We start from the raw sequence: 23,967 nt of genomic DNA on the forward strand, positions 1-23,967 counted from the left end.
GAATTCTTGCTGATCTGCTGAATTATAGAAAAAAATCGTGAATTCGTCAGTTTTCTCATTAGTTAACTACATAATTCTTTAGCGTCGTTTCTTATATATTCCAAGCCTTAGTCAAACGGGTGCCTCAAATGTAGCAATAAGGGTTAAGCACGCTATAATGTTACTTATGTACCTCATCACCCACTCCATGCAACTACATTTTAGTGGTCCAATAACACTTAGCACGCTCGGCAAAGTTCCATCATGCCGCTCAAAGTGTTGCCACAAATACTGCCTAGTTTGCTGCCCAGTTTTCTGGCTGCTTAAGCTTCAACTGTTAATGCAATCAGAGATTACCAAAGCGAAGTTAGCGATCCCTTGAGCGATTCTATATCCTATCCAAGCAACTATGCTTTTGCTATTGGTTCTAAATAGTATTATAACAATACAATGTTCGGTTTTCTATTGTATGTTTAATTCGGGTATGGTCGTCGGCTAATGGTACATCAGCGTGCAAATAACCCTTATGTTCTTCTTTCTTTCTTCCAGCTTGACGTGGCTGATTTCGCAGGGCGGCAGCGCATCGGACGTCTTTCAGTGCCACTCCAGCACGATGCTGAGCTATCAGAAGAACTGCGACATTTGGTAGATAGCGGCCACCCTCGTAGAACCACCCGGATAGAGTAGACGAAGAGGCTGTTAGTATCAGCAACAGCAGCAATTATTACAACCAATTGTAGCGATACTGTGCTGCACGGTATCGGAATTTGTCGGATTCTAGGAATCTTTTACCACATATGTATTTTGAATAGTGTTTAGGAATAGTTTTAGGAGTTAGAAGTACGAGTGGTAATCTAGTTGTTAGTAGTTGACGATGAGTTAAGACTCCATTTAGCGCTAGTAAAAAATAATGAATTTAAAGAAATGCAAAAGATTGAATTCCCACCTGATTTCCCATGAGATGCTTTCGAATATTACAGGTGTGTCAATTAGGCGAAGGAAATGAATTGATAGTTTCTAAAAATGTGCTTCATTAGGTATTGGAATCCTGCGTATAAGCATTTTTCAGTAGAACTGATAGTTATCTGAGAACAATAGATGAAATGATAATTCAGTCCATAATTGGTAGCAGTTGTGCTTTCACTCACGGAATCTAGACGATTATATTTTGCGGATTCTTCACATACACACAAACACACTTCAAGTATTAACTAGTTTGAATGGATAAATTAGCTACACACATAACATAGAAACCGAGTTAGTATTAGAGGACAAAATGCGAAAATTATACACCCACAGAGTTGACTTTTCGGTAGATTTTAACTGTGGCAATAGGTACGGTAGGAGATGTTTAAATCTGAACGTAAGAAAATACAGATAGTTACTTGTTTAGAATCGACAAATACACACACATGCGGATACAAGTGACCACTGCAAAGTATTAGAGTGCAGAGCCTATGTATTTCGTGGTAGAATACCCTGAAGTCGAAGATGTTGTTACTATACACTGATAGGTATTGTAATGTTTCGGAAGATGAGAAGTTACAGATTTTATTGGAAACCAATCTTTAGGAAAAGAAATTCGATAGACCGATAGACCTAGTGATACAATACAACTCGTCCTAATCGTTCCGCGGAAGAACCATGAGTATTCGACGAAGAAAGCGATGAATAAAATTCTTCGCTGGAAAAGATTATTAAAAAAACAATAGTTTGTAAAGAAATTACTATTTGTGTAGAGACGATAGCCGATTGTTACAACGTAACACTTTCCTTTCCATTGGAAGCTGGAATCCAAGTCGTGAAATATTAATAGTGATCTGCAATATGTAGTTGTGAATGAGATAACAAGAAGTGTCCCTTAAATATAAAAGCATACATAGTTTAGTTCAACTGATATCACCTGTGACGATAATACTCGAGTATCACGTGGATTAATGTGGAATGAAAAATCGATCAGATAAGGAAAATGAAACGGATTGCATTTACAACACACCCAAAAGTATTATGTATTCGGTTTTAGTCGAGATTAGGCTGTAAACTTAAGCGTCCCGATGATGAAATAGGTATTAGGGAATCAGAACTGTTGAATGACTAAAGGTATTACAGTGTATGATGAGAATTTGCTTGTCAGATGCAATGGTGATAAACATATGATTTAGAAGCCCAATTTTCAGCCTATTTATAGGGGAGACTGGGGAGACTTGATCCCTTTTTCTTAATTTACCTGAAACTTAAAGAAAAAAAAAACACAAAACTAGATCCGATTTCCGTACAAAATGGCAGGCAAACATCTGCAAGTTTGCATCTTGCAAGTTAATACACAACAGAAGGCTTTTAAATTATTGTTAAAGTTTTCAAAACTGTGTTTTTATGGAGGCATTTCTTATGATGTATTTTTCAAAAATGGGTGACACTTGATCCCCCTTTGAGCGCATGGTTTATTTAAATGGAAAATAATTCCAGAGTCTTCCTATTCATCTTCTTTTCGAGTTTTCTTGTATTTTCGATGAATATGGAGTGTTTGAAATTGTAAGATTTCCTTAAATTTTTAAGGATATGCCGTATTTAAAAAATGGGGAGACTTGATCCCCCTTTTCTTGGTTTGTACTAAAGTTATAATTATCTGACTCATTTTATCGTTGAATAGACTAGAATTCCAAGTAAATAGAGGCTTCCTAATAGAATTTTATTTTTCACATGTATAATGTGTAATCCTCGAGGGATCAAGTCTCCCCATGCCACTGTTGTTTATACTAAGCTGAATTAATTAAAATATGTTAACAATAGCCTTATTTGGATAAATAAGTTTGAAAGTATTTTATTAAATCTGTGTGCTGTTAAATTTTGAGACGATTTGGTTCAAGTTTCACAAAGTTATTGAGATTTTTCGGAATCGCCTAAAAGATTTCTGAAGGACTGAAAACAAACCATCAGCCGTTAAAAAATAATGCAATGTACAATCGAAATCACTTGTAGCCAAAACATAGTCGTTTGTCCAGGAGTAGTTAGTGAGTGACATAGTTGGTGACATAGTACCGAAAGTTGAGTAATTTTAACTGACAGTTGAGAAAAAGAACTTCGACGCTAGGTACTTTGGCCGTATACGTCTAAATGCAAACTACCTACCTCAACGTCGACTCTGTCAACTCAAAATTGGCTTCCCGCACGCAACCTCGAAGTTGGGTCGAATGAACTCACTTTTGGGTACTTTCGTTTTTCCGTGTAAGGACCGAAGGAGTGGTGAATTGCCAGTGTGGTACCTTGCAGGTGTACAAACCTTGTAGTCAAAATTGAGAAAAGGCATTGAGAAAATGGCCTCTGAAGTTTTCAAATTCAATTTCTATGCGAAACTCTAAAAAATCGCCATGAATTGAAAACTTCTGCGATCATCATGAACCTTTCACATGTTGTTTCAAACGAGAAAACGTAACATTGAAAAATATAAAACTGGGCTGAAATAGTGTTAGGTTTTATATTGGAGGGTGCCCAAGTTCGTAATGGGACTGACTTGCGATCACATTTCATTATGGGACAATCTGACTTGTTTGAAAAACTCTTTGCTCTCGATGTGCTCTCTTCACTTCTCAGCTACCATAGTTTTACCTGTTTTACTTTGATTGCACGGGATATGACGCCGTTTTTTTCCACATGTCATTGACAGTTTCGTAAAATTTCCGCATATAATTTTGTTCCATACTGTTTTGCGCCTCAGATAATTATAGTTTTCTCTTACTTCCTTCTTTCTCCGGTGACTTCGGTGAATTCCACTCTCGGCTGCTCTCGCTTTCTTGTATCTTTCTCTATTCTACCGGGTACTAGTCACTAATATGCGGCTTTGGCACCACTCTTCTCGCCCGTCACCTTCTGGCATTCCTTATCGAACCATCCGATTTTCAGCCAATTTTGTTCATTACCTACCTATCACTTTTCGCGCTGCTGTGCTCACTACTTCGTCATTCCTCTTATCCGCTTAGACTCAGCAAATTCGCCATAGTTGATTTTCATCTTTTAACGATGCAAATCAACAAGAAAACAATTGTGAACAAAAGCTCAAAGAGATAGTTGCATTCATTCAAACTTCACAATTAGCCCAAATTATGATAGAAATAAAAAAAAATCCTTAAAATTTCGGCTTCCTTGCACCCTATTTCGCCATAGTGTACCAGTTATGGCTACTTCCATAAGGAATGCATGTAAATACAGTAGACGTTCGATAAGTGCAACATCTTTACGTTTCAGTGACCGAATGAAATTCGCTAACTGCAACGACTGACAGACGTCAAACGGTTGCCAATTGCTGTTGGACGCAGCCAAAATGCACTCAAAAACATCGAAATGCAACTATAGTGCATCCGAAAATCATCGCTACTCTGTTGACGTTTTGATTTTGACAGATAGCGGTGCGATAACTGCAAAATTGTTGCACTTAGCGGACTTGCAGTTAAAAAGCATTGCAGTTAAAGCGTTTGCACCGAGCGAACGTTTACTGTAGTGCGAAGTGGAACCGAAATAAACAAGATAATGTGCCCATAACTAGTTCAGGGTTCCTATCATTGGCACACGCCATAATAAATATTAAAAGTGGGATTGGCTGTGAGTCTGTATTTTTCCTGTAAAGTATGAAAACAAATCTATCATTTGTCATATCGATGACATTCATCTTCATATTTTTGTAGAAATAGTTTTCCTTAGGTAGTGCGATAACTGGTACAGGCACCCTATTTACTTTCTGGTGGTACTCATTTGTCACGCTTTCTGCCGAGAAGCGATGCATATTGAAACGCAACAGTTACAGTATTCTTGAGTTGGTCAGGGTTAAGACCCGTGCTCTTATCTTACTGACAACGGGATAGTGATCACATCAAGGATCACAATCGATGTTTGGTTCTCTGCAGGTCCAGCAGAACGTTAGGTCTGTTTAGTTGCAAATTTCATCATATTCATATTTTACCAGCTCATGCATTTTTGATCAATAACGGCACCACCCAAGTCCTTATAGTCAGTTGGGAAGGGAAAGGAATGTTAGCGTGTGCTGGTTGTTGCTACTACCCGAGCAGAGGAAAAAAGCTCAATAACAGCATATTTTGATACGGAGATCAAAAAGTGATATTTGTTTGTTTGAGATAAGAGGTAAAAGTACTGAAAACAATATCTCAAATTTACTCCTGGAGCATCGTCATGATAGCACATTTAGCTCAAGAGCGATTCCACGAACAAGTGGGAAATTTTTCCAGTTTTTATTTTTTGTATTTTTTGATTTGCATGGAACCTTGCATACAAGTTTTTGGGGAACAAAAACGCCGTTTTGCATACTTGGTTCGCCATTTTTAATCTAGCCTTACTTATGAGAAGGGCCTATGAAAAATGCACATGATATCTTCAAAAAATTGTATCTCGAAAACGGTTTGTCCGATCGGTTTGGTGTCTTCGGCGAAGTTTTAGACAATTGTTGGTGCTATATGGAGAAAATATGCACGGTAAAAAAATATGTTTGGTTTTTGTGATTTGAACTAAAATATAGTTTTTCCCTCAAAAGTGACATGTCAATATTTTTTTATTATCCTTATGTTATAGCTGACTGAAAATGCTACCTAGTGCACAGTGGGTTGTTCTGGAGAAAAATAGGTTACAATGAAAAAAAAATGTTTTAAAAAATTACGGTTTTCAAAAAAAGCTATTAAGTAAAGTCAAAAAAGTTTGTCGCCCTAATTTTATGAAAGTACATCAAATTTGCAAGAAAAAAGTACTTCGGTAACATTTTTCTAAGATGCACCGTTTAGAAGATATTACTAATTTAATATTGATTTTTTTGATAACTTAATAAGTTTTAGCCCTTTTCGAATGTACTCCGTGTTTCTCCAGTTTCAAAAGTATTTTTTCGGAAAGATTGGAAAATTTTGAGTTAAAATGACACTGACAGCTTAAAGATTTGAGTGAAATTCTCTGCCTTAAAAGTATTTTGAAAAACAAGTTACAAAATCCCACTATCAGGAACAATGATTTCTTCCAGTGGTTTTTGGTGTATTGTGTTGAAAATGTGCATTCAACTCTTGCATATCGCAAGCTCCTCAATTAGCAAGATTCAAAAGAGCGAATAAGGCTTATTTTTCAGGGGTGGTATTTGTGCGCAATAAAAAATAACATTATACTTTGTACATCAGTTTATTTTTATTCCTGTATTTTTATCAAATTATTGTTTACACAACTTTCTTAACAATATCGAATATTTTGGCATCATTGTCAGGGCAGTTTGAATAAAGCTTTGCCTTTATGGTATTTTCTGATAGAGGAAGAAATGAGTGGAATTTTTGAGTTCCTTGAATTGTTTTTGCATTATTATATTGATTATTTAGCTGCAAAGACATATTTTCGTACTCTTCTGTAGTAGAATAACAGAATGACAACTTTGTAAGTTCTTCTTCTTTTCGTTTGTTTGCCCAATTAAACAACTCTCTTGCAGTCTTTATCGGGTGTTCGCGTTCTTTGGCTAAACTTGCTCTGGTAGCCATGCGTTTTATCGTACCTCCAATAGCATCGCATGGACCTTTTCCGTGCGATGTTGCGAAGAAATGCCATTCAGCGTCAATACCATACTTTGACTTAAACTTACAAAGGCTAGAAAAGTTTTTTCGGTTTTTATACTGTGAAGCAGCACCATCTGACATAAAATAATTTTTTTTCATGTTTTTATTTTGATCAATTTGTAAAAAGTTCATCATTTTATCAATAAACAAATTAACAGCGACTGAATCATGTCTTAGTTCTATTGAAATTATAATGAAGCTAAAATGTTTAATTTGCCTATTTTCAGTATAATATATTACGAAAGGATGGATTGTGGCCTGTTGCACGTTCCAATGGTGTGATTGAACTTCATCCTGCAAAACGAAGCTGTAATTTTCAGAAAAGTCACAAATAGCCAAAAATTCACCATCTTGCAAGTTCTGTTTTGTAGTTTTCAAAAAATTGGATTGTTCGGTTTTTACAAAATCATGCGGAATCAAACTTTCTAATTTTGAGCTGAAAAATGTAACAAAGTCATCGGTTTGCTTTACAATAGTTTCTAAATCACATCTGTCAGTGGTAACCCATTGTTCGAATGAAAGCTTTTCAACAAAGTTTTCTTCCAGTTGTTTCAATAAACTGTCTTCTAAAACTGAGGTATCTGGGCAGTTTTTACATCTTCGTAGATGGCAATGAGTTGTCTTATTTTCGCAAAGTAATCTATTCGTTAATGTTTTTAGATCATTCAAGACATTGTATTTTTTTAAGCTATGTAGAATTAAATTGACATTTTTATGCGTAGTGCAAACGCAAACATTATGTGTTCCTGTGATAGTCAATAGTTTACATTGCCTTGGCCGGAGGCTTGCAAATGATGAAAACCCTATTTTTACATTGACGTACACTTCATTAAAGCGATTAAAAGCTTCTCTTAATGTCATCATTAACAATCTTTTCTGAACAGCTAATCTCTTATTTCCTGTCTTTACGCTAACAAAATCTCTTTGGCCTGGCATTGCACGGCTTATATCATCGTCCTCAAAAAAATTCAAAACCAGTTCTTTTGTTTCATTACTCAGAGCTTTTCCAGAGCTTGAACCTTGAGATGAATCTAATACATTATTTTTTTCCTTTTTTGCATCTGATGCCATATTTCTACTAGTTTTAAATTCGTCTACAATTTTTTGTACTGACCATGATTTTGGTAACAATGATAAAATTGATAGTTTTTCTTGCCTTGTGGCTGAATTTAAAAATTTAATTTTCATATTTTCTATGACTTCATTAAACTCGTTTGCTTTTTCTGTTTTAGCGTCTAATTTAAAAAGATTTCTTCGTACACCTTCGACGATTTCAGCGCACTTTTTTTCAGGATAGTGAACATTTTTAACCTTACCTAAATCTATAGGCGAAACACGAATAGCTGCTATTCCTCGGTTGAATATTTCGACGTCTACAGGCATCGTGAAGTCTTCATTTGATTGAATTGTGCTTAGCGTTGACGCTGATGGTATCGTGACCAAACTTTCATAGCTTTGCGAATCAGGTACAACAGGTATGGTCTGAACAGTTGGCATCCTTGAGCCACCGGCTACGCTTTGTTCTTCGTTTTGGGTGAGGTGAGCGTCTAGACGGCAAGACGAACAAATACGAAAATCCTTGGTGTTCAGTGTGGATACCTTGGAAAATCCAATTGACTTTAGTTTTTGGATGATACCATCCGTGAGATATCGCAGCTCTTTCGAACACTGAATGTCTTTGAATGGACGAATACATCTGATTTTACTCATTTTGTAATCTGTAACATAGAAAATATTTTCCAATTGTTAGTTTTGAACGAAAATATCACAACACATATAATTAAAATGTGTATTTAAAACTTACCTTTGCACCAAAACGTGTTACACTTTCCTTTACAATTATTATGTTATCAAACAACACTGGATCTAGTTCAAAAACACTGGATTATTAGCTGAAATTACTATGAAATCACTATGCTTCTAGCAACCTTTCTGCATTTACTGTTTGGTTTTCCCTAGTAGATACTGGATGAATTCAGAACCGAGTCAGACATTATTATACAGCTCACGGGTATAAATCATAGAATGCTGGGTAAAGACTGCTGGAAGATAGGTAGAGTTGAACGCTCAGGTATCGTCAGGTACGAGTTTGGAGAGTTGGAGCGAGGTAGATTTGCTGGCGTAGGTATATTGTTATTGAAGAAGATTGTAAATTGTATATACCTGGAATGAATAAAGAGTGCGGCGGTTGTTGATTGAGGTATCAGTCGGCAGCCGTCTAGTTTGATGGAAGGTGACTAATATTATACTAATATTATACCAATTTTAATCAAAATTGGCTGAAATCTTGCGAAAATCTGGAATTATACTAATGTCATCGTGTCAGACTACGTTGATTTGATCCACTTTTTTGTTTATTGATCTTTGTTCTGCCGCTTGTGTTGTGTGTAAGAGGTAGGTAAAATCAATATTAAATTAGTAATATCTTCTAAACGGTGCATCTTAGAAAAATGTTACCGAAGTACTTTTTTCTTGCAAATTTGATGTACTTTCATAAAATTAGGGCGACAAACTTTTTTGACTTTACTTAATAGCTTTTTTTGAAAACCGTAATTTTTTAAAACATTTTTTTTTCATTGTAACCTATTTTTCTCCAGAACAACCCACTGTGCACTAGGTAGCATTTTCAGTCAGCTATAACATAAGGATAATAAAAAAAATATTGACATGTCACTTTTGAGGAAAAATCTATATTTTAGTTCAAATCACAAAAACCAAACATATTTTTTACCGTGCATATTTTCTCCATATAGCACCAACAATTGTCTAAAACTTCGCCGAAGACACCAAACCGATCGGACAAACCGTTTTCGAGATACAATTTTTTGAAGATATCATGTGCATTTTTCATAGGCCCTTCTCATAAGTAAGGCTAGATTCAAAATGGCGAACCAAGTATGCAAAACGGCGTTTTTCTCCCCCAAAGACTTGTATGCAAGGTTTCATCCAAATAAAGATATATGAAAATTACTCGTTGCTGAAATGATATGGAACCGCTCTCTTGGTAAGATCTTACCATTAGCAGTGAGCTATTTGATTGATCTTCAAATATCAAATTTTGCTATTGGTAAGATGGTTCAAGAACAAATTCTTGCTATTATTTTCAGTACTTTTACCTCTTATCTCAATCAAACCAATATCACATTTTGATCGTCAGTACTTGAACTCTACCCGGGTAGAGACCGAGAGCACCTCTGCGTCCCCACAACCCGCACGGACTGGAGTATTTGTTAGACAAAGCAGGAGGAAAGGGACGGGCCAGGGATTGAACCCATGACCTTCTGCATATGAACCAGAAGCCACTAGACCACCAAGCCCGTCTGTATTGAGACGTGGTGGTCTTTGTCATTAATAACTCGACTGCATTTTGCAGTCCAATAAATTTAATAAAACAAACAGTCATCACATCTGACAAGTAGGCTCCTCAACAGACACATTTGTGCTCATTCTAGAATTGTATTTACGTGACGCAGCCTGACTCGTATGTCGAGGGGAGAAATCTCGTCTTGAATGAGGTGACTCTCCACGGCGCGTCACTTCATCCGAGTCGAGTAGCGTCACGTCACTCCAGTCATAGAATGAGCACAACTATATTAACGATAAGTTTTACCAACGTTGAAAATCAAATCAAAGGTAGTGCCAAACTATTTGAATAAAAATCATGGCAATTGCATTTTTGAAAAAGATTTAAGATAGTGAAAAAGTATCGATGAATAGTTGTAGCAAGTGTCGGTTATTGGGTAGTTTTAAGAAAGGTACGTAGTTTAAGGTGTACAATTAGGAAAAAAAAATGTTACCAGTTTCCACAAGAATGGAAAACAAAAGCACATAGACACACACTGAATGAATCGGTAATTTTATTTGAACGATTTCAATAAAACGAATTCCCGAAAAACAAAAAAAAAACACATGATTAATTCCAGTTGTAATATCATGATCCTGACCGAATAAATGTAAAAACTTACGAATACTCAACGTTAACGCAAGGCGCTTCCTTATTGGGCGTTACTGACAGGTCGTTCTGCCGCAAAACGTCCCCCTTGGAATGGTAGGTTTTGGTAAAACTTTTGGATATCAAGCTTCTCTCCGGTATGTTTACACGAGATATGTTTCCCTGAAAATCCAAAATCATTAAACAAAAAATATAAATTAAGGATTGTACGACATTTCCCCGAAAACCAGTTCCCCGAATGAAGTTTCCCCGAAAGTTTTTTCCCCGAATGTACCATTTCCCCGAAAAATGTTTACCCGAATGTACCGTCTCCCCGAAAAGATTATTGCATATGCCATTTAACATTGACCCAATGCACAACTAGGGGCATCCGGTCTTTAGAAAGTACGTTAAGCCGAATGGGTTGCGAAGCTGAAGTTCATAGGGTAGAATGGGTCAGTAGGCCGTCTTCGTAATTTTCTTTATAAACGATGTTAAAATTTGTTTTCGAAGGCCTAGAAGATGTTTGAGTTCCTTGAGTGTTTTACATTCCTCGAATCTAGCGAATTCTATGGATACTGGAATATACTTCCATGATTTTACAATATTCTTTTATTATTTTCCCTTTTCTCACATAGATGATATCTTGGTGTTGATGTTATACTGTTACTGAAGTACTGATGATCAACCCAAGTAACATATTGATAGGCAATTAGTCTTGTGCAGGTTTTGAAAACCGCCATAAATCTTTCTATCTATTATTTTGGTTTTATTATGGTTCTTAGAACCTCTTCTAGTGTATTTGACTAAACAATGTTACTTGGAAAGTGATCTTTCTGGAACATTCCATCTGAAAATTTTGCCTCTTTTTATAACACGCAGTTGTTTTTAGTTGTAATATTGCATAGCTTATTGATGGTAGTAAACTATCGTATCCGGGTCATTTGGCCGAACGCCATTTGGCCGAATGTCGTTTGACCGAACGCCAATTGGCCGAAAAGGTCATTTGGCCGAATGTCATTTGGCCGAATGCCATTTGACCGAATGCCGTTTGGCCGAAAAAATAATGATTCCCGTCTCAGTATAACTCGAAATAACAGCCTATGATTCAAAGAAGGAAAAATCTTTGATGATATATTGGCAGTTTCAACGCCAACTAATCCCTGAATATTAAAACTAAAAAGAATGGCCTATGATTTAAAGAAGGAAACACTTTTGATAATCATATTGGCAGTTAGAATGTCGAAACCATCCTCTGAATTCTTTTTATCATGATTCGGCCAAACGACATTCGGCCAAACGACCCTTTCGGCCAAATGGCCGAACACCAAATTATCAAACCACTGACTATGCCATGACAGATTACCCTTCTTTGAGAAGTCGGCTATTCTTTTGAGTATTGGGTTATATATGATCAAACTGGGTTTTTTCTTGGCTTTCAACTCAATCGTAATGATGCTCGTCCGGCGTAATGATACTTTCGGCCGAATGATTACAGCCTAACGTACTTTGGCCTGAAATACTTCTGCCTAAAGATCCAGCAGCGTCTTTTGGCTAGATTGATAACCTTTCATTAATAAAATGTTCCTTCTTTCAACATAGGCTGTTCTTTCAAGTTGAACTGCTAAATCAATCATCCGTAATTTGACTGCTACTATATTTATTATTTTCTTGTGACCGACTGTTCTAGTAGGTATCTTTAGGCGTTATAGTAGAAATCTTCATCAAAGATTCCCCTTCTTTCATCATATACTGTTCTTTCAAAAAATTGCCGGCGGTCCAGCTACTAGTATGTTCTGTAGAAATGTCAGTTCCAAATGCTACTTTGGTTATGATTGATCCATTGATTTACAAAAAAACCCTAATTAATCCACCTAGCGGTGATGGTGCCTTTCTCGTGCTTTTAAATATTTTTTCAACAAAACTCAAGCGACATGTTGATGACATTGACATTAATGCAAAATAAAAACTGCTTGCTAAATCAACTCAATATGGATACATTTTATATTAGCATAACAACCAATATTCAGAAAATTTAAGACAACGATCCAAAATTCAAACCAAACAAGTGTCATGAAGCCGCAAAATTTTGAAACGTCATTTTAGATTTTCCGGTCGTCATTTTTTGACTCCGGATATCTACCCCAACTAAACTAAACGCCATCTTGAACATTGAGACACCATCTTGGATGTTCTGGTATTCAATTTGGGACTCTGTACCTAAAATTACATAAAATAATCGCCGTATTGAATTTTGGCATGTCGTTTATGATTTTCTGGTACCAGTTTTGGGCGAAGACCGGCATTCTTCCCCATTCAAATTATAGTCATATTGCAGACCTTGTGAAACAGCGCACAGCTTCGGTTTTCTGATTACAAATTTTGAATTCTGGACATGTTTCCATACAACATATGCCCATAATGCAAGAATTCAAAATACTAAAAAAAGGCGCTAACTTGAATACTGGGCCATTATCTTGGAATTTGGACCGCTATCTTGGATACTCTGGTGGACTCCGAACATATTTCCCATACCAAATACACTTATTTTACATAGTTTTAGAGCTCAAAACTCCTTTAAACAGCCGCCATCTTCTGTTCAGGGTTGACACGATCAAATTCTTATTTTTCCATTCAACGTTGACCCATCCTGCTATAAATTTACACCTTAGGAATCTGAAATGGTGCGATTTGATGAGATCGCTTTAGTTTTGCCTATATTTTATTCTCTTTCATATATGAGAACATAGACCTATTCGTCACAATGCCGACCATTGTGTCACATGCCTAACGTTTATCAGGCCATTAAACAAAGCCACGATTTGATTTTTCACATGAACGTTGGTTCTGCTACACAACAGCTAGTCTTATGTGATCTAAGGCTATTTTCTTGTTAACCGTTTATAGGATTATCAAAGAATCTGCGATCTGATGTGTCGTATGTATGGGTTTGATTCATTTTTATATTTGGCAATTTCCGGTGGGATACCCGGATTTGATTCCATGACACTACCGGTTGTCCCAATTATGGTCTGAGATTATTTTATTGCTAATTCTTCACCTTTACCCAATCACCGCGATTTGATATATCGCATGTATTGTATGGGTTTGATTCACTTTTACTTTTAACCACTTTCGAAGCCACAGCCGAACTCGCAACACTACCGGGAATCTAATGTAGTCTGACCCTATTTTTCCATCAGGTTGTCGATAAGTCGTGGTTTGATGTACCGCATCCATGGGTTTGGTTAAATTTTACATTTTACAACCCGGATCTGATTCCGAATAACTACCGGCTGAACCAAATATGGTCTGACACTATTGTCTTGTTAACTGTTCATCGGTTAACCAAAAACGCTGCAAATTGAAGGTGTCACATGCTCGGAACCAATTCCGGAACACTACCAGTTGTCTCTAGTGTGATCTAAGGCTATTTTCTTGCTAACTGTTCATCAGGTTATCGCAAAAGCCACGATTTGATGTGTCACATGCCTGGATTTGATTTACTTTTACATTTGGCCTCTTCCGGCCACTCAAAACCGATTCCGAAACAATTGCTGGCCGTTCATTAGGTAATCGAAAAAGCCGCTATTTGATGTGACGCATGTACGGGTATGTGTTTCTCTTTCAGATTTGACCACTTCTGCGGGAACCCCGGAACCGGTTCCGGAACACTACCGGTTCAGATATGGTTTGAGACTATTTTCCTGCTTACCGCTCATCAGGTTATCTAAAATGCCGTGGTTTGATGTGTCGCATGCATGCGCTTGGTTCAATTGTATTTTTGGCCACTTCCAGTGGGACGCCTAGAACCGGTTCCAGAACACTACCGGTTCAGATATGGTCTGAGACTATTTTCCTGCTTACCGCTCAGCAGGTTATCGAAAATGCCGTACTTTGATGTGTCGCATGCATGGGTTTGGTTCAGTTGTATATTTGGCCACTTCCAGCGGGACGCCGAGAACCGGTTCCGGAACACTACTGGTTCAGATATGGTTTGAGACTATTTTCCTGCTTACCGCTCATCAGGTTATCTAAAATGCCGTGGTTTGATGTGTCGCATGCATGCGCTTGGTTCAATTGTATTTTTGGCCACTTCCAGTGGGACGCCTAGAACCGGTTCCAGATCACTACCGGTTCAGATATGGTCTGAGACTATTTTCCTGCTTACCGCTCATCAGGTTATCGAAAATGCCGTACTTTGATGTGTCGCATGCATGGGTTTGGTTCACTTGTATATTTGGCCACTTCCGGCGGGACACCCGGTACCGGTTCCGGAACATTACCGGTTCAGATATGGTCTGAGACTATTTTCCTGCTTACCGCTCATCAGGTTATCGAAAATGCCGTGGTTTGATGTGCCGCATGCATGGGTTTGATGCATTTTCATATCTGGTCCCTTCTTGGGGTACCATTCCGGTACACCTAAATGGCCATATCTCCGGAACGGCTGGACCGATCCGAACCATTTTCAATAGGAAACAATGGGACCAGATTCCGCGTCGAATGAACCGTCGGTCATTGAAATCGGTTGAGGTTTACTGCCAAAAAGTGATGTGAGTTTTTATGTACACACTCACACATACACACACACACACGCACACACATACACACACACACATACACACACACAGACATCACCTCAATTCGTCGAGCTGAGTTGATTGGTATATATGACTCGACACTCCGGGGCTTCTATCAAAAAGTCATTTTTGGAGTGAACATATAGCCTTTCCAGTACACTTAGTGTACGAGAAAGGCAAAAACTGAAGAATGTTTAGCTTCAAATCTGTTTGTCAAACAAATTGAATTACATTGACTTTTGTTTTAAAGCCTGTTAATACTTCCTAATAGACTTCCTTTGTTAGCAAGAATAGACTTTACAATGACAATGAACTTTAGCAGATTATTACCACAATCACGTTGACTCATTTTAAAGGTGTTATGCGTTTAAAGGGCGTTTTCATCGATTGAAAATTCAAAAATAAATAGAAAGAATAGCCTATGAATAAAAGAAAGAAAAATTATGATAAGCGTGTTTTAGTTGAATGCCTTGTCATTTTTAATCAGTACAACAGAAAAGAACGACCCATATTTTAAAATAATAAAAGCAAACCTCATTGAAGCATCATGAAGAACATTATATCATTGAGATGTGAAAGTTTCCATGATCTTGATATTAATCAAGAAAATAATGAGAAACCAGTACTAAAAATAGTATTATAAATATTTCGGGGAAACGGTACATTCGGGGAAGTGGTACATTCGGGGAAATAGTACATTCGGGGAAACGGTTCGTTCGGGGAATCGTTTTTCGGGGAAATAACTTTCGGGGAAACTTCATTCGGGGAACTGGTTTTCGGGGAAATGTCGTACAATCAAATTAAGCGTGTTTGTAAGTAAACCGCAAACATTTTTCATTTCCGGGAGTAACATTTTCCTAAATAACGGAAATGGATGCGAAATAACATACTTTCTGGAGTGAAGAAGAGAAGATGTGAAGTTACTTACCCCCTCGTCCCGGTGTGCCATCCAAAACTGTCGTAAAACCGCATGGGTGAAAAATTGATATCGCTTCCGATCAATCGGTATAAAGTATCCCTGAATCGAGTAAGGTTGTCCGTCTTCCATCAGCACCTGGCCACAGGCATGGTCCATCCGACGGTAGATGATTTTTGCTCGGATCAGGCTTTGGACCAACTCACTGGCTAGCTGCTGTTGCTGCTGATGTTCGTCCTCGTTGCTTCCGATCCGGAGCGATGAGGACGATGTCCTCGATGCTCGTGTGTCGAAGAATGCCTCGGATGACGAACTCTACACAGAAGAAAAGAATGAGGATTAACACGTTATGTGAACTTTTTCTTAGTAAAATATCAAGAAAATTTGTGTTATATGTCACACAACCACTTTTAGTTATGCTGAATTACATGGCATATAACTGAATTTCAACATCAGTGAAAAACAAGATTTGTTCCAGCCCAGCCGAATAAAAACACACGGGTTGATGCAAAGCTAATTCTCTGGTTGGACTGAACTGACAAGATTTCGCCTCTTTTGTCGTCATCTGGCACCCAAAACGAATGAGTTCATGGGAAGTTATCAAGCTGGCTTCATTGACGGCCGGTCGACAACTAGCCTGAAATTCATCGTACGGCCAATTCTCCAGAAATGCCGTGATTATCAGATCCCAAATTAGGAACGAGAACGGCCCACTCAGGCTACCATCATAGAACATAGTAATCAACTAGCACAACGCACACGTGTAGTTCCCCAGCATACCCCACACCCAGCATCTACCATTCAACGCACTAACGTTCGCAATGACTTCCGGGACTGATTCATTACATCCATCACGAACCGGGTATCGTTGTCTTCATCTTCGGTGTTGTTGTACGGCTTTGTTTCATGTTTTGCGCCCATTACTGGACGTTCCCCTCCCTCCGATTCCGACTGCATCGCAGCCACCAGTTTGGATAATTCATCGTCATCGGTGGTTGCCACGTCTTCCGGGTTCTTCTTCCAAGACCGCTTCCCAAGACCTTCACCGCCATTCGCCGTATGCCAGCCATCCCCGAGGACATCTTCCTCGTCGGCACTTGTGACGGAAGTGGTTGACAGTGGTACCGGTTTCTGAACAACCATGACACCTTTGAGCAGTCCATGCTGCTGCAGAAGGCGGTCTCGCTCGTCGTCACCTCCGCTCTGGAAGACATCATCGTCTCCGTCTCCATCAATGGACCGTTCGAAACACCGGCAGCACAGCACGCAGGGATACACCAGGAAGAAGATTGTGTTTATCAGGAATCTTCGATAGCTGCAATGAATCAGGAATATAGGAAAGCAGAGCTGAGTTGCGTGATATAGAAGATAATTGAAACAAGGTACACCGCTCCCACAACTATTTTTCGACATGGTCGAAACGGCTGGCTAAATGGCTTACAGGAGCAATAAAATTGAATGGGCACATGTGCATTAGAGTGCAGCATTGAAGGGAATGAAATGACAGACAAGCTTGCTGAAAGTGGGTGAATTCGTGAAAGATCTCTTGAAAAAATGTCTGAATCCCTGAGTAAACTTCTTAAGAAACTGTTGAATCCCCGCACAATTTTTAGGCAACTTCTAGGAGAAATTACAAGAGAAATTTATGGAGAAATTTCTACGTAAATTTCAGAAGGATAATCCTGGTAGAATTCTTGAAGGAATCTCAGGATACGTCCTAAAAAAACGTTACTGAAGAATCTTTTGACATTTTTTTTTTAAATACATAATCCCTAAAGGACATTCTGGAGAAACACCTTCAAAGCATACCTGGAAAAACTCCTAGAGGAATCTCTGGAGGAGTTCCTGAAGAAATCCATAGATATTTTTTGTAAGATTTCTTGGAGAAAAAAAGGAATCTCAGGATATATTCCTGAAAGAATCGCACAACGAGCTTCTAAAGGAATTCCTTTGCAGGAGCTGCTCGGGGATATTATTGAAGGAATTCAAGGATGGATTGCTGAACAAATTGTTAGGTGAACTCCAAAAGAATTTCTTGGAAAAAAATGTGAAAAAAAATCTTGGAAAACTTCTTGGAGAATTCCCTGGTTCCTGTATGCATTGCATACATTAAAAATTATCTTTAAATCTTGAGATAATTCAAAAAGTCTCCAGGTATTCCAGGAGGCATCCCTAGAGAAATTCATGGGTGCATCCCTGGAAAAGATGATGGAAGGATTGTGTTACGGGTATAAATATTTGTTACATTTATAAGACAGAATAATTGTTTAATATGTTCAAAATTTAATATTCGTGCGTTCTTTGTGCTGCATGTTGAATTTTAACTTGTAAATATTACCCTAGTATTAATTAACATTTATAGGGTTCTGGCAGAGTAGAGGCCAATGAAGTGCAATCCTATTTCGATTGCCAACATTCAGGCCATTTCGGGCCGCGATTAAGTACTAGAAACGTAAACCTTTCCCTGACACAGACTTCAAGTTATAGAGCTCTAGTATCGAAACCCGAAACGGGATGCCCGATTAGGATTAGTTTTCCTAGACAAAACCAAGCTATGAATACAGCATCAAATTCTGTGAACTAAAAGGCATACTGCCAACTAAAATACAAATCCAGGATGACTGATGGACCCAAATCAATAACTGAAACCTCGTCATCCTGTGATCGGAAGGAGTTATCCGTCTGGATAACAGGGCACATTTATGTTGTATGTTGTGCTGTGTCCACTTGTGATGTTTCTTGTTTGTGCATTTATAAGGTTTTATGTGTTCATGATATGTTAATCCTGGGAAATAATTTATTTTCTTTTATTTTTGTAACATGGCGCCCAACGTGGGGCCCGAAATGGCCTGAATGTTGGCAATCGAAATAGGATTGCTCTTCATTGGCCTCTACTCTGCCAGAAACCTATAAATGTTAATTAATACTAGGGTAATATTTACAAGTTAAAATTCAACATGCAGCACAAAGAACGCACGAATATTAAACTTTGAACATATTAAACAATTATTCTGTCTTATAAATGTAACAAATATTTATACCCGTAACACTTTTTTTTTTTTCTAGATCTAATTCAATGAAAGGAAAGATAATGAAAAAATCGATGTAAGTGCAAGCTCTATCATGAGACGAGGTCAATTCCGGTTCGCTGCAAGGAAGCCCGAAGAGAGGCACGAGCAGCAAGTCTTGAGCAACTCCGCCATGATGAGGTCAGGCCGGCGAAGTTGAACCATCGCCGAGTACGTGGCTGAACCGGCTCTCAGCTCCTTAGCCAAAATCATGTAGTCCCGTTCATAGGCGGTCACTCTGGCCCATAAATGTGGAAACCATGCTCCTCTTCAGGATCAACGACGATGGTGATCTCCTCTGGTTTGAAAGGGACAATGAAATGGTCCAGTTGATCCTCTGGGACCTGATAGCGTGTCGTATGGGAGAGTGGAGCCTGAAGGTCGGCGATAAGCCTCTTTTGCTCTTGGGTAATAGACGCCATATCGGCTCGGACTTCTCCAAAGGTATTGTTGAAGGATCCGAGATTGTGTGAGCCCTGACAAAAGATTGGTAATCGAGGTCAGCGCAGCTTCCTGTCTCCCTTGGTAAGCTCCCCTTTCCAACCTCATCGTTTCGGAAATCTCGTCATATACCAATGGGCCAAATAATGTTAACCCCTGGAAAAAACAGAGAGCCTGGAACGTGCTCTCGAGAGTGGCAATCCGACGAACAACCTCGTGTTCTGTCAACTGGCTGCAGCTGTTAAACAGTTTGTACAGAGCGGGCAGCAGATTAAAAGTGACTCCCCGCTCGGCCATGATCTCATAGAGATCTTGTTTGTTGATCGCCTTTGTAAAGGGATTAACAAACTTCCCGTCTTTAATGAAGAGGTCGATCTCGGTAGCCAGGGAGGCATAGAGAGCTGGAATCTCAGATGAGAGAGTGTCCCATGATAACCCACACGGGACCTCAATCTCAGATGTCTGACCAGACGAGCCAGACAGAGCAGTTCCGTACGACACCTGATTGGCTGGGTGCTGCCACTAGGAGTTGAAGTGGTCTTTGAGACTGAAGAGGGTATGGTTGATTTTGTCAGCGGGAGTTTGGGAGTTACTTTTCCCAAGCTGGATCGGTCTTTCAAACCGGCTGCGGAGCTTTGGGGCATGTTTGCTTGTGCCTCGCGTTCCACAATGCTGCTCCACTCCTCAAAAGGCTCCGAAGGTGGGAGGTCGATCGGGGTGAAGTCGGACGGGGCCTTGTCTAGAAGTGCCAATAAATCTGGGTCCTGCGAAAGCGAATCTTCCGAATACTTGAAGGCAGACGAGACCGCCTCAACAAGTAGAGAGATGTTCTGTTGGGAAGTGGGCTCAGGTAGGTCCTTAACAAGGTCTTGGATTTTAGAGTCGATCTCCCTTGATATCTTTAATGGAGAGGATGACGGTGTAGACATTGTTGTCAACAAAGGCAGGCAAGATAAAACGTTCGCCGAGAGTAAGTGTTTTAGTGGGTTTTGATGAATATTATCTATTCTTTCATTGAATTAGATTTAGAAAAAAAAAAAAATGTGTTACGGGTATAAATAGGGTAAATCGCTAATTGTTGCACGGCTAAAAATTCGCCAATTATTGCACACCCCATAAGAAAAGCATGGAGTGTGCAACAATAGGCGAGTTTTTAGCCGTGCAACAATTGGCAAATTACCCTATTTGTTACATTTATAAGACAGAATAATTGTTTAATATGTTCAAAGTTTAATATTCGTGCGTTCTTTGTGCTGCATGTTGAATTTTAACTTGTAAATATTACCCTAGTATTAATTAACATTTATAGGGTTCTGGCAGAGTAGAGGCCAATGAAGTGCAATCCTATTTCGATTGCCAACATTCAGGCCATTTCGGGCCCCACGTTGGGCGCCATGTTACAAAAATAAAAGAAAATAAATTATTTCCCAGGATTAACATATCATGAACACATAAAACCTTATAAATGCACAAACAAGAAACATCACAAGTGGACACAGCACAACATACAACATAAATGTGCCCTGTTATCCAGACGGATAACTCCTTCCGATCACAGGATGACGAGGTTTCAGTTATTGATTTGGGTCCATCAGTCATCCTGGATTTGTATTTTAGTTGGCAGTATGCCTTTTAGTTCACAGAATTTGATGCTGTATTCATAGCTTGGTTTTGTCTAGGAAAACTAATCCTAATCGGGCATCCCGTTTCGGGTTTCGATACTAGAGCTCTATAACTTGAAGTCTGTGTCAGGGAAAGGTTTACGTTTCTAGTACTTAATCGCGGCCCGAAATGGCCTGAATGTTGGCAATCGAAATAGGATTGCACTTCATTGGCCTCTACTCTGCCAGAACCCTATAAATGTTAATTAATACTAGGGTAATATTTACAAGTTAAAATTCAACATGCAGCACAAAGAACGCACGAATATTAAACTTTGAACATATTAAACAATTATTCTGTCTTATAAATGTAACAAATATTTATACCCGTAACAGGATTTCTGAAATTTCTAAAGAAACTCCTGAATAATTTTTTGAAGAGATCCCGAGAGGAAGTTTTGTGGGAATTACAAGAGCAATTCTTGGAGCAATCCCTGGAGAAAATCCTTGAGAAATCTGCAGAGAAATACCTGGATGAATTTCTGGAGGAATTCTTGGATGAATCCCTGTATGAATTTCTGGATGAATTTCTGGAGGAATCCCTATACGGATTCTGGAGAAAATTCTGAAGAAATAGTTGTGGAATCCCAGGAGGAATCCCCGGAGCGATTTCCGCAGAAAACCAATAAGGAATCCCAGGAAAAATTCCAGGAGGGATTTCTGAGGGAGCCCTGGAGGATTACTGGAGGAGTTCTTGGAGGAATGCTGGGAAGAATTCCTGGAAAAATGTCTGGACGAAATCCTATAGAAATTCCTGGAGAGTTCCTGTAGGATTTCCTGGAGGAGTTCTTGAAAAATTCCTTGAGGAATTCCAGGAGTATTACCTGGATGAATTTCTGAAAAAAGGCCTAGAGGAATTCTTGGATTAATTCCTGAAGAAATGCCTGAAGCAATTTGTGAAGGAATGCTTAGAGGAGCTCCTAGAGGAATCCCTGAAGGAACCCCTGTAGGATAAATTATTGGATGAATTTCTGGAGGAATCCCTGGAAAAAATTCGTGGAGGAATTTCTGAGTGAACCCCTGGAGGATTTCCTGTATTAAATACAAGAGGAGTTCCTGGAGGAATGCCAGGAGGAATCCCTTGAAAAATGCCTGGAGGAATTCCTGGAGGATTCTTTGAAAGAATGCCTTGGGAAATGCCTGGAGGAAGTCCTGGAGTAATGCATGGAAGAATTCCTGGAGGAATTCTTGGAGTAATCCCTGGAGGAATTCTTAAAGGAATTCCTGGAGAAATTCTAGAAGGAATCCCTGGAGAAATTCCTTGAAAAATCACTGGAGCAATTCTTGAAGGTATGCCAAGAGGGATTCCAGCTTTTTACGCTCATGTGAGGGGTGATTCATGTTTGACAGATCTTGCCGACCGCCCTTGCAGCATCAATGAGCATCAAAGCAGCCAAGCATTTCAGTTCAATGCTCACAAAGTGTCAATAATTTTCATCTCAGCTTAGAATTTCTTAGAACGATATCAAAGCTATTTATTTGAATAAAAACATTGGATATGATTCAGAATTTCAGTCTTTTTACGTTGTTATCGTGTACCAAAACAGGTATAGCAATCAAGTGTGAACATCGAGGAGCCAGTTTAATTGCCATTTGTTCAATCAGCCCCAACTCCCGGTAGTGAGACATATCCCGTATCAGATCCGAAGCAGTGCGTCTCGAATCAAGCCTGGTGCGGTGTGCATATTTTTTTGAACCCTGTGAACCCATAACATCGTTAGCAGATTCCAGGCCATTAACTTAGTTACATACGTAGGTTTATTCAAAAATTAAGATTAAAATATTGTCATTACGGTCTTGGTTGTGTTTCTGAACTCGATTGTAAACCTACCACAAATTTGTTTCTCCCATTTTACTGCCCAACCAGGATTAGTGTCCTGGATGGGTCCGTCCAAAAACTACGTAGATTCTTAGGGAAAAAGGAGGACAGACTTTCGAAACATGTGTATGGACACCAGGCTTGTACGAGGGATCTGAAAGGGTCAAAGCTTGAAGCCTGAGATGGCACATTTGCCACACCTTATTCTGTTATTCTGTTGTTTCAAACAATCACCACACTTTGTTGATTATTAACCTTCCTTTTGCATCATGTTGGCAGCAGTACGCTGACGTAGTATACGGTTTGGGTCAAAAATGACCCTAATGCCAAAGGAGAGTTAAATCAGATAACCTCATGATTTCCTACTTTTGAAAATATGAGATATACATGGCCATTGTATTGGTTGGCTATCATGACTCTGAATGAGATTCATTGTCTTGCGATATAATTTTCCAGCGTCTCAAGATTCCTGAGAAATTACTGAACCATTAGATTTAGTTGTTTTCTTTGTTATTTCCAGCATCGAAAGTTAAAGTCAGAAACCTACAAAGAAAATAAAAATGAATTAATATTTCAAACACCAATAAAAAACCAAACCAGTTTCATTTCTTACAACGATAACAACGGTTACAATGGTAACATCAGTAGGTGAAAGTTTTTGACACTTCGAGAGCAATGAACTGAAATTTTCAGTTACTGTGATGCTGCAAGGGCCGTCGGCAGTATCCGTCAGAAATGGATCACCCCTCATCGTAGGGTAAAAAGCTGGATAGAGGAACTCCTGGAGAAAGTCCCTGAAGGAATCGCTGGAGAAATCCTTGGAGGATTCCTGGAGGAATCCTAGCAGAAGTTTCTGACGAAATCTAATGATGGAATACTGAAGAAATCGTAGAACAAATTCTGCTGAATCCCAGGAAGTATTTGTGGAGGAACACCTGGAGGAATCCTTGTAGTTGTTCCTGGATGAATCCTTAGGAGGAAT

The 23,967-nt window shown here is 38.8% G+C and overlaps 2 protein-coding genes across 11 annotated transcripts in view; one reads left to right on the forward strand and one right to left on the reverse strand.

Moving 5' to 3' along the window:
- Nucleotides 1-8,429, forward strand: part of LOC109402372 (endothelin-converting enzyme homolog) — an 87,707-nt gene extending 79,278 nt beyond the window's left edge. The window contains exon 12 of the mRNA XM_062846693.1: nt 529-8,429. Coding sequence (XP_062702677.1) covers nt 529-628 — 100 coding nt within the window. The 3' untranslated portion in view covers nt 629-8,429. The remainder of the gene's footprint in view (nt 1-528) is intronic.
- The window catches only part of LOC115259828 (uncharacterized), a 115,857-nt gene continuing 99,768 nt past the window's right edge, over nt 7,879-23,967 (reverse strand). For 3 of the 10 annotated variants that reach the window (XM_062846690.1, XM_062846684.1, XM_062846691.1), the window contains 3 exons: nt 16,807-17,311; nt 16,009-16,311; nt 7,879-10,680 (listed from right to left, as the gene is read on the reverse strand). In XM_062846690.1, coding sequence (XP_062702674.1) covers nt 10,528-10,680; nt 16,009-16,311; nt 16,807-17,311 — 961 coding nt within the window. In that variant the 3' untranslated portion in view covers nt 7,879-10,527. Of the gene's footprint in view, nt 10,681-16,008; nt 16,312-16,776; nt 17,312-23,967 lie in introns of those variants that run through there. The other 7 variants (XR_009996495.1, XM_062846686.1, XM_062846685.1 and 4 more) reach the window with 7 other exon arrangements.

The sequence above is a fragment of the Aedes albopictus genome, chromosome 1, assembly GCF_035046485.1.
Source record: "Aedes albopictus strain Foshan chromosome 1, AalbF5, whole genome shotgun sequence".
Classification (NCBI taxonomy): domain Eukaryota; kingdom Metazoa; phylum Arthropoda; class Insecta; order Diptera; family Culicidae; genus Aedes; species Aedes albopictus.